General features: G+C 32.2%; 1 protein-coding gene across 1 annotated transcript; it reads left to right on the top strand.

Moving 5' to 3' along the window:
- Positions 1-10,823: 10,823 nt before the first annotated feature.
- Positions 10,824-11,471, top strand: LOC106294018 (E3 ubiquitin-protein ligase RHA2A). The gene has a single exon (XM_013729639.1). The coding sequence runs from the start codon at positions 10,921-10,923 to the stop codon at positions 11,380-11,382; it is 462 nt and encodes a 153-aa protein (XP_013585093.1). The 5' UTR covers positions 10,824-10,920; the 3' UTR covers positions 11,383-11,471.
- The last annotated feature ends 1,133 nt before the right edge of the window (positions 11,472-12,604 follow it).

Below are 12,604 nucleotides of genomic sequence, written 5' to 3'. Positions count from 1 at the left end.
CTAAACCCTAAACCCTAAATCCTAAACCCCACCCTTTAACTCTAAACCCTAAGTTTGTGACTTTTGATAAAACATTAAGTGCTATTTTTGTGACTTTTGACCTTGAGTGCTAGTTTGGGAACAAAAACTTGATTTAGTGCTATTTTTGTCTTTTTCTCAAATAAAAATTATGAATACAATTTTATAATTTAGAAGAAATAAACGTCAAAAATATCATTTTGAATTACGAACAAAAAATAAGAAAATTACATGTGCTGAAATTGGACTGTATAACCATCAAACAAATTATAATTCATGTCCAAATACCCTAACACACCAATACACCATGTATCTTTTATATAATAATACTACTATGCCCTCTTACACAACTAGTAAAACCTGTAGACAAAAAAAAAACTAAATTAATAATATTTACCTAACACAAATACACTGTGGCCTTACGAAAATCACATACCTTGTACAACGTGAGTTGTTTCTTCTCCATTTTCGATTTGCTGTGTAACCACAAAAACAATTTCTGGAGTAGCTTTGCCTACGAGATGGCTATCTGTAACGGCTCGCTTGGGTACGAACGGAAAGTTTTGCGCATCTGAAATCTATAGAGTCGCCGACAACGTAAACGACACCGCCGTGAGGTTCGTCAACTCTTCCTTCAATCGCCTAATCTTTTCGGTTTACAAGGCGGTTACATGTACTATTCCCTTGGATGTTGCCAGTTACACATATCTTTCTCGCTGTTAATGTCCTTGAATTGATCGGAGAAGATGAACAGTTTTTGTAACATTGTGTTCTATTCTATTTTATGCGTATGGAATAGAAATGTAAAACAATATGTATTATGAATGTTTTATTCATGTTATGTAATGTGAAATAGTCTGTTACTATACTTATTTATCATGTATCGTTCCATTTGATGATTAATAAAGAATGTGTTATTTTCTTCACCAATATGTATTATACTATGTATTTTGTTCCATTCTATTTGAGTTTAGGGTTTATACTTGGGTTTAGGGCTTAGTGATTAAGATTTAAGGTTTAGTATTTGGAAGTTAGGGATTGCGGTTTGGGTTTAGTGATAGCAGTTTAGGGTTTAGTATTCAAAAGTTAGATATGGAATTAGCATTTATGAGTTGTGTGTTGGGTTAGAGCCAATACTATTCAAAAATTAGGTTTGGATTTAGTTTAACATTACACAATATTATATACTATTTTCAGATTTTAATAATTGGATTTAGGGATGATAATTATGGTTTATATTTGAGTTTAGTATTTTAAAGTTTGTTTTGCGTTTAGTAATTAAGAGTTGTAATATGTATTATGAATGTGCTATTCATGTTATGTAATGCAAAATAGTATGTTACTATACCTTTTTATCATGTATCGTTCCGTTTGACGATTAATAAAGAATGTATTATTTTATTCAGCAGTATGTACTATACTATATATTTTGTTCCATTTTATTTGGGTTTAGGGTTTATACTTGGATTTAGGGTTTAGTGATTAGGATTTAGGGTTTAGTATGTAGAAAGTGGGGTTGAAGTTTGAGTTTAGTGACCCTATCATGTATTGTTCCATTTGATGATTAATAAAAAAATGTTTTATTTTGTTCACCAATATGTACTATACTATGTATTTTGTTTTATTCTATTTGGGTTTAGGTTTTATACTTAGGTTTAGGGTTTAGTGATTAGGATTTAAGGTTTAATATTTGGAAAGTGTAGGTTGAGGTTTGAGTTTATTGATAGCAGTTTAGGGTTTAGTATTCAAAAGTTGGGTTTGGGTTTAGCATTTAGGAGTTGTGTGCTGAGTTAGAGACTTAGAGTTCTATACTATTTCGGTGATATGAAACACATTCTGTATTTGGGTTTAGGGTTTGTATTTAGATTTCAGATTTAGTGTTTAGGGTTTAGTATTTAGAGGCTTGGAATAGGTCGGGTTGGGATAAAATTTATTATTTAGGGGTTGAGATAGAGTTGATCTCTTATACTATTTTGTTATACTAAATAGAACACTTCTGTTTAGTAAGTAATGAAATATACAATTTATTTCAAAGGTGTTCTAATTTTATTCACGCTTTACTGTGCATGGTTAATTGCACTATCATAAATTGCACAATCATAAATTGCACGCTTTATGAGTCTAGGTTTATAGTAAAGTTTAGTTGCACTATCATAAATTGCATACTATAATAAATAAGTATGTGGTAAATAAATGATTGGTGTGGTTTCCACTACGCGATGGAATTATAATAATTGTGTCTCATTTCTAGCCATAACTATAATTGATGATGTTATCCACAATCTTCTTTTTTCACCGGGTACCTGTCAAAAGAAAGAGTATAACCGACTCAATTATGGGCAAAATGTTACTAGGTTAATAATGTCAAAATCAATGTTATTGGCTTACTTTTTATTGCAAACTTGGTTATTCGGCAAATTCACCCTTGAACAAATCACCATGATTGAGGTTTTGATCCGGCTGGAAAGAATATCTATATATATAAAGTAGAATTTTCTCTCTTCTTATGACATGTGGAAGGGGGAGTTTGTTGACATGTGTCATCTTTTTTTGTTTTTTTTACATTTTAGATGCTTCTTCTTTTAGACTATTGCAATTTGGTTCATTATTTTCAAATTATACACTATCTAATCCTTCTCACACTAACTATCATCATTTGAAGTTTGATAATCTATTTTATTGTTCAAAAAATTACAAAGCGAATAAAGAATAAGTAAAAAAATAAAAAATGTATTTTAAGTATTTAATTTATTCATAGCTAAAAATAACATAAACTTTCGCTATTTTATTATTTTTTTACTATTTTCTATTATTTCATTTACAACTATATATTTATCTTAATATTAACCAAACTAAAGCAGAACATATAATCTAAACATAAAACCTCCATAATCATAGAGAAAAAAAATACCAAAGTAACACTAACTCAATAAAGGTCCAGAGCTCAAAGGCGACCAAGAACGAAAATTAACTTACCACACTTTATCATTGAGTGTCTTGGCCAAAACAATCAAAAGTCAGAAAAATGTAGAAAGCTAATCTTGAGATAAAGCAATCACTCGAACACAAAGGAGCGTGATCAAATACCAATGCAAAGAACCAAGAAAGCGGGTTAGAGGAAAAATAATCAACAGAAGGCTAAAATCACCACGAAGCAGGAAGAAACATACATAACGAACGATAAGGACAACCACCAGCTAAGAGGTAACAATCACCTCACAAACTAAACAAGCACAAACAAGACGTCTATGCAAGTGAAGAACCACAAAACTCTGGATAGAAGGGACCAAAGCTCCAAGAGACTAATACCACACACTTATACTAAGGGAAGCAAGGGAAGAAGAGAACAACCTGAGTGAGGGAGAACGGAAGCCAACCCCCGAGAAACCAGAGCCCAGACTTGAGACCAAAAACAATCTTCCAAATCTACAGAGTATATTCGGAGGAGAACACTATCCAAATCTGGAATGGTAAACATGGCGAAAGGGAGAGTCACAGAGACGCAAGCAGCCATGAAAGTTGCAACGATATGGGGGAACATAGATGGAAGGTTAGACAAAACGAAATCATTCAATCGCGGAGCCGTCCTCGAGATATAGAAGTCAGATCACCAAAAACCATATCTTGAAAACTAAGACGAGAAGGGATTATCGATGGTAAGCCAACGACGAGGAAAACAACTTCAAAGACGACTAAACTCTGACCCAACCCAAGGAGATGCAGTTCCTAACATGAGCCGAAATCTAAGGAAAAAGAGGAGATAAAAGTTGAGGAAAAACAAGAGGACATATGTGAGTTTTTTTCGGTGATGGCGAGAATCACAGCATAACGGAAAGGTAAACGAAATGCATAGATTGTGACGGCTCAATGTAAAAATATAGGAAGAGAGCACAAAACATCTTTAAAAGGTAATGTTCAAATAATTAGAAAAAATATTAATTTTTACCCTGAAACTATTAGTCTTAAATTCAACAAATGCCTAAATGTAAAATTATTGAAATTCAATATGCATTACATCACAAACTTACTCCACCATTAATAAGGTACTATTATACCCACACCAACACACTATTAAAAAAACAAACACATAATATGTTAGCATATCACCTATTACTACATAACATAATAAAAATATCAAATAATGTTCTTAGCAAATAAAGACGATCATATAATTAGCTAGCTATATCATCCGAAAAATAATAATTACCAACAATAAAACAATATTCCGCGCGAACACCCCCCTAGTATTATATAATCTGAATATATGATATACTGTATGGGTCGATGGGAAAGTATAACTTCAAACATTAATGGCTTGAGCATGATGTACAATTGCAATAACTAAAGCGATTGTTTCATTGCAACCAAATAAAACACATCAGTTGTTAGTATATTCATTTTCTTGTTTAAGTAATTGATTTGACAGATATTCCCAAAAGTACAACGGAGAAGCAGAGAATAACAACCCTTATTAGTATATAATCATTTATTTTTTATTTTACTGAATGACTAAAAAATACAAAAAGGGGGAAATGAAAGTCATAGTATTTGATATAAGACATGTCTATGCATAAAGTCTGAAAGTCATCACAATCAACTCTACCATACTCGTATAAAATGTAGAGAACTGAAACCCTAACTAATGCATCTACCTCTTGATTTAGATCACAGAACTGAGAGTAAAATTTTAAACACTAAGGAAATATCGAAGAAGTTGAATTTGAATAGAAACAAATTAAACAGCTCATACTTATAAGAAGAACATGCAGATGGAGACGCCACTTGTGGTCACTTGCCACAACATTACGCTCCTCTCTCTCTCTCTCTCTGTTTTTTTTTAACCTTTTCACTAGTAATAATTAACAAATAATAAACAATGGGTTTTGAAAATAACAAAAAGAAGTTGATATTAGATGGAATCTTTGGAACGAAAGTGAAGATATATCTAGAGTAAAGGAATAGTACAAGAACGTGTGTGTGAGAGAGATAATAATGATTAGGGTCAAAGTAAATGATGGGATTAGATTAGAGGGATTAGGAATAAATGATTTGATGATATTCGGAAATCATTGAGGTAGTAATGATTGGCAGAATAAAAAGCATTACAGCTCTAACTATATAGTATTATCGCTATTACCAAATATTGATTGACAGCAATAATGATGTGATAATGCTTTCGTCATAAGTTGCATACCACCCTGTAAGAACTATGATTTTGACGAAACTGTAACACATAGAATTACTACACAAGCGAGTTAATCTCACGTAAATGGTAAAACGAGAAGGAGGTGTGGTCTACATATAGAAATGATGTGAGGAAGGACAACCTCAAAATAGTCAGTCTCAAGTATAAGTGTTAGCACATGAAGACAAGCATCAAGAGTGGTCCATTCTGGTTTATGGTTCCGTCCGGACGACTTTAATTATAGTTTCTACTATATGCATATATGTCTGATCCACCCACATGCTCCTAATTGCTAAGACCACCAACCCCTAGAATTTGGTCATTTTTTGTTTGTTATTCTTTATGATAATTAATGACATACTTATTATGTTTTCGAAGTTTTCTGATCACTCAGTCAAAGATCATGAAATACAAGAACTGAAATCAAATGATTCCTCTCTCACTGGCCGGTCAAACTTAGAAAATTTTCACTCGCAAATTCAGTGAATAACAAAACAATATAGTGCGACGAGAAATGCGACAAACATATTCACATATAATATTATCGCATAACTATCTCCATTAATTGCCTTGCAACGCCACCAATAACACAACATATCTTCTTCTTATAAATTGCTGCTTTCAGGTCAGAAGTTTGTCAATCGGTACATTGAAATGCTACATTAACCACCAATTAATATTGCCTCTTGTTAGATCCAACTATCATGTGATCCCTTTTCTTTCCAATCTATTTGGTAAAGCTGCATTATCTAGAACCTAACTCACTTTTATAAATCCTAAATAGAAACTAACAATTCATTTCGTAGAATAAAAAAAATTACCCAAACTTCACTAAAAAACCAAAAAAATGTTCAACAAGAAAATGCATGTAGAAGAAGTAACCGTATATATCAATAAAGGAATATATCTACAAGTTGTATGGCTTCTGTGCATATTTGTTATGTCCATGGACACGGCAGTGGCAGACGCCCATGCCAAGTTAAAACTTATAAACTTGTCTAAAATCAATTTGACCTAGTAACACCGTTAACAAGTTTATATGCGTATTTGTCACGTTTGCAGTTTTTAGAATGACCAGCCCAATCATGAATAATGTAACTAAGTTACTCGAGCTATTTAATAAGCAAACAACAAAAATTGAAAGATGAGAAGAATGAGAAAATAACCCCTTTCAATGTGTTCTAAACAAAGATATTTGACAACAAAATGGGCCATCAAGTACTGCAAAACAAAAGTAATTAAGCCCATACCGATGTAGACTAGGCCCAAGTTGGATCCATCTGATATTATTTGTCTGATTACTTCAGCTAGGAGTGCGACTTGCCTTTTTCAACAGCATCATTTGTTAAACTTGTATGGCTTCCGTTTGGCCACATCATATGCTTGAAATGAATGGCCTCTGCATTACCTGCCTCAAGTATGAAAAAAACAAGAGATGCTCTTTGTATTATTACTTTATTATTCAATGTTTTATCACCACACGATAACTGGAGTAGGTGATCACCACCAATAAATAAACCTTGCTAATTACGATATACAAGACAAAATATCCTTTCCGTCTATTGCTTTTAAACCTTCCCTTTTTGGATTTTCTCTTTATTTAAATTTTGCCCAATATAGCATTTTTTTTAACTATTCTTATTTATTTATATCATCAATTTACAAAGAAAAATCACGAGCCCGAAAAACTGGACTTTGTGCATAAAAAAAACTTAGCCGGCTTACACAGCCCAACTGCTAACAAAAAACTTCCTCCATCCTAAAAGAACGTTACTAAAACCTGCAAAAACTTCAAACGGCAAAAATTGATAACCAAGTAGCAAACACTGAAAGCTGACCTAGTGGAACTATCTGTCATCGAGCCAATGGATCCAACCTGAGCCTAATAGTCTGCTGAATCTCTGCAATCAGAGTCCCATATAGCATTTCGTTATCAGCTAGTAGCTACTATGCTTCAATGATACGGTCTTGTTAGTTGCCTAGTTAATGTGTTAATCAAATTTCTTAATCCCAACTTGTGCTATATATCTTTTATCAATCGGTGGATTCTCAAGATCGTCTGAACGGCGAAAACTGAGACTTGTGTTTCTCCACTTTCTTTTCTTTGTTATAAACCTAAACTTATAATCTATCTTATTAAAGTAGAAGTACCATTTAGATATGTTTGAAAACATGTATAGTAGTTTAAAAAAAATTGTTTGGAAACATTGATAGCAATGTATTAATTTAATATTTTATAATTAACTTCCTAAATCTACATATACTATACGAATGAGTCTATATAAAAAACAAACATACACGAATAGGCCTGTAATTTTGTAACTAGGATAAGACCCACGCTTTGGGTTGAAACATGCATAAAATCATATATTCAAAATATGGTTGTTTAATCCAGATTTTGGTCTGGTCTCGGCTCAGTTTTTTGATATTTTTGTTTATAAAAATTAGACACCATATTAAAATCATATTTTTTTTTGGTGTGGTTCAATTTATATATTGTCGGTTTTTGGTTTATTCAATTTTAGTCTGGCATGGTTTGGTTTTTCGATATATTGGTTTATAAAAATTAGATACCATATTTATTTTGGTTTGGTTCGGTTTATATACTGTCGGCTTTTGGTTTATACCAAAAAAAACTTAAACTATATTTATCTTTTATTACATTTTGTCAATTTAATTTTGTATGATTAAAAATCAATTTTATTAAATACTACTATAATTTTAAATAGAATGTTTTTCTATTATATTTAACTATTAAAAATAATTGTTAAATAATTTATAGTTATTATAGATTCATAAGAAGAAAATAAAAATGATTAGTAATATACTAAATTTAAGAAAAATGTAATTATTCAAATTAACGTCTTAAATTTCAAGATCATATAAATAAAATAAACTACATGTATATAACTATATTATGTAATTACATAAAACTATACTACTATATTTTAATTAATCAGTTTATTCGGTTTATATGGTTTGATCGATTTATATAATGAAACCATATCTATACACCACGGTTTCTAGAAATAATATCTATTTGGTTTTTACAATGTTACCAAATCAAACTATAGTAGTATAGTTTTATGTAAATTATTATACATCAAAATGTTGTCGCTGATAGACATATGATTACATCGAATGATGATGATATCGTTGGAGTACAACCAATAATTTATATAAGATTATTAGTTAGGTTAAGGTTAAGGTGAAGGTATAATAGCTTTAACTGTCGTGCAACCTAATAATTATTTCTTTCCTTAGGTACAGTGATTTTTTGGGCAATAACTTGGAGCCAAAGTTTGTTTAGTATTCAATATAAATTCCCATATATAGGTCATACAGAAATATTGTGTGTCGAGCAAATATATTCGATGTATATAATAGTTATTTGATTAAGCTTTATATATTTATTTTTTTCTTTAATAGATAAAAACATAATATATATAATATATATACCAACCTAAATCACACTAATTCTAAAAGTAGGTAACACGGTTAATGAAAATTTGTTTTTCGTTATAAAATTAATATTTTGAAATTATTTGATTGATTTATGGTTCGGTTAAATTGAAATTTCAATGCCACATAACCAAAATCAACAGTGTATAAATCATATAATAATTATAGAGCCCATTGATATTGTTTTGAAATATATTTCATTGTTCTATACTCGGATATATAACAATCAATGATCCACTCCTTCCATATTATACAATTTTCATTGTTTACTACTTGGTTTAATAAATAAATTAGAAAAGTTACTATTGAATAAAACACACTCACTTCTAAGTCGTTGTATGATTTGCTTAAAGAAAAAATTGACCTCTAAAGAACTTATACCACATTGTCTCTGAAATCTAAAACCTATAACACATCATATCGTCTCTGATATCGTGAAAATAAGTTTGACCGTTAAAGAACCTATAACATCCGTTGGTATGTGTTGAGTTTTGAACAAAACATTACTCTTAAATTATTTGAGACAACTTGGTATACATAATGGTGAAAAACTTTTATTGAAGAACCTTACTCATTGTAAAAATAACTCATCATAAAAAATCAGTGGGAAGAATCATATGTGGGAATGCGTTCGTTATGAAAACGACAACAAATGATTACAATAAAATTGTTTGCACTGTATTAAATCCAAAATGAAAAAAATTGTTGTGAATCATAAAAGATAATATTATATAAGCATACTTTTGGGGCAAACCGTATGTTTCTTGGGCGACCATAATTATATGTCGCAAACAATTTTATTTGTATTGAAGTTAATGAGAGAATATTAAATTTATTATATACATTTATGTTTGGGTTAGTATAAGTTTTCCTATCAATTGGATTTTGGACTTACTAATTATTCAATTGATTCTAATGATGCCACGTTAGCCAAATTGATAGCCTAATCAAATGACACCTAAGCAAGACTATTTTTTAATTAATACAAACTTAAGGTTACAATTTTTTTAATGATTCTCAATTAATATATATGGGATATGTTTAGACATGTTTTTGTGCTGGTCCAATGCTAATCAAACAAGAAATATGACATACATATAAGATGTAAACGTGAGATTAGAGATCAAACCAAGTCATACACACCCAAAACCATAATTGATCATAAGAATATCATTTCATACAAACCCAAAACCATATAAATTCACTAGAGTTATGTATAAACCACATATAGTTGTTTCAAAAAAAAAAACCAGATATACAATACTAGAGACATAATTACCCAACATACAGACCTTAATTTTTTATGAACTATAAAACCGGTCAATGTTATATTGATTATTCAACTGATCAAATAATTTGAAATGTTATCGATTTTACCGCTCCCCTTAAAAATTTTACTACAATATTTATGGCTCACAACATTTTACGGACGTTTCTGTTACATGACACAATGATAAAATACATAGTTTAACCAATAAACAAAAGTAGTTAAAGATGGAATCGTTAAATTTTTTGCTTTTTAAAGTTTGTATGTACTATAAAACATGCACTCCGTGCAGCTGCACGGATCAAGAGATCTAGTTGTATTTTATATAGCAAACCTGTGAATACTTAACAGCGCCATTTGCCATTATTCTAAGTAATGATGTTAATTATTCTTCAATCTTTTGCTTAAGTTTCCTTCATTATCATCATGTGTTTGCTTCGTTATCATCACGAATAAAATATCGAAGGTGGTGTGAGCCAACAACTTAGCGAGGATCGTGCAAAATCTTTTTTTTTTCACTTCAGCAATTTGTTCTGAATAGAGAACAATAGAGGAGGTTGAAATATGAAGAGAAAAAAAAACATCTTCTACGACAGTGGTTTGTATATAGTACATACCATAACACGTGCATAAAAGTTTGGTATTTGTGGGTTTATACGTGTTTTAATTAGATAATAATAATCATCGGAGTGGTAAGAAAATGATAGATACAGCTGTAGTTACACAATGATATGAGAAATCTTGTTACAATCCTAATTATTAGGTGAAATATATATTAAATCTAACATAATCAAACGCTTTCCTACCATAGCTTATAATTTAATTTGTGTTATTTAGTAGAAACTTAAAATCTTAAAAACAAGTTTGTAATATTACCGATTGAACCATTTATCGATGAATTAAAAAAGGGGTGAATAGGTTTAAGCCAAGAAAGCTATATATATATACTGGAAATGAGCTAAGCAAATGATACGAAGAAGAAAAGAAGATGGGGCTACAAGGTCAGCTCAGCGACGTCTCTTCCGATTCACTCCCTCTCATGCTCCTCTCTCTCCTCGCCGTATTCCTCAGCCGTCTCCGCTCTTTCCTCCTCCCTCCCTGCGATTCCGCTTCTAATCTCCCCCTCGACGACGGCTCCATCATAGCCTCGGGACTCGCCAACACAATCGTCCTCGCCGATCAGCTGAGCCTGAACCGGCTCTCCTCGTACCGGAGCGCAGGCGAAGACGGTTCAGACTGCGTCGTGTGTCTGTCGAAGCTGCATGAAGGAGAGGAGGTGAGGAAGCTGGAGTGTGGACACGTGTTCCACAAGCGGTGCTTAGAGGGATGGCTTCACCATCTCAATTTCACGTGTCCTTTATGTAGATGGGCTTTGGTCGCTGATTGTTGCGTTTCCCGAACGCAGCGGCGCGTTGGGAGGGATTTGATCTCGTGCTTCTCTCTCCATTAATTCAGGCGTGTGACCGGATCGGAAGATTTCAATCCAACGGCGGTAATTCACCCATCTTTAATTGTCCTTTATATATATGAATTATTTAGAAGAAAAAAAGAGAGGTAGTATCAGAGAACTCGGTGGCTGACCCATGCGCGCCCTTATTTCTCCTTTTTTCAATCTCATATGTAAATTTGTGAAGAATGATTAAACAATATCTCTAGTATTCATGTTTTATGTCGCATTTTTCTTACACCAAGTTTTTTTTTTTGTTCACCAACACGAAGCTAAAATAGTGTCAAGTGCGTTTTCAGTACGACATATAAGTTACTAGAAACAATACCTCTCTTTCAAATTCTATTACAGTGGCGAACAGATAATATTCTACTGGTGAAGAAGCGATGTCTAGTTTTAGTATTTATAGTGTTCTGGAGAAGAAACGGAAACCGCATCACCAACTCATGAAAGATTCATCAGACCATCTTTTAACGCTGAAACCGGTCTATCTTAGAAAAGTTTCTTTTCTTTTGGTCTGAAAAAAAAAAAATTAAAAAGAGAATCAATCGCGGATCGTCACTGTGTAAATGAGACCCGCGAACAGTGCAAGAAACACTCCAAAATCGATCCTTATTTCATGATTTTTTTAAGGACCGATTTTAGTGGTTTTTGTGGGGCCCTCAGCATTCCTTATGCCCTCATGGTCCGTCTTTCGTAAACTTGGATGTTGTTAGAGCAACCGCAACGGCGGTTTATACTCAGTCCTTAGGTGTTAATCCTTAACTATTAACAATATAATAACATTATTTACCTTAGATAAGCTAAGGATGAGTCCTAATTAAAATTGGTTAGTCCTTGTTGACGTGGCAGGGGAATTGGTTCCTTCTCTTCACGGGTTTCGCGATTTCATCTCATTTGGAGTGAAGACGGGAAAAAAAATCAGAGAAGGCGATAAGGCGATATTGGTGTCGACGGTAAAGAAGATCAATCGAAGGGTTCTCGTCGGTGAAAGAGGATATTCGAAGGGTTCTCGACGGTATCGAAGGTAAATGGAAGGGTCCTCTTCTTGATTTATGGATTTACGCTAGGGTTCATGTTATTTTCGTCGGCAATTAGGGTTTTAGATTTTTGTTTTCAATCGATTTATAGAATTTTGGGAGAGAAGTTAGCGTTTGATAACAATTTTTGTTTGAATCGATTTAGGGATTCTTTTTTTTTCTAATCAACGTTTAAAAACGATACA

Source organism: Brassica oleracea, chromosome C5, assembly GCF_000695525.1.
Source record: "Brassica oleracea var. oleracea cultivar TO1000 chromosome C5, BOL, whole genome shotgun sequence".
NCBI lineage: Eukaryota > Viridiplantae > Streptophyta > Magnoliopsida > Brassicales > Brassicaceae > Brassica > Brassica oleracea.
The sequence above is the reverse complement of the archived record's forward strand: the minus strand, read 5'-3'. Positions and strand labels throughout refer to the sequence as shown.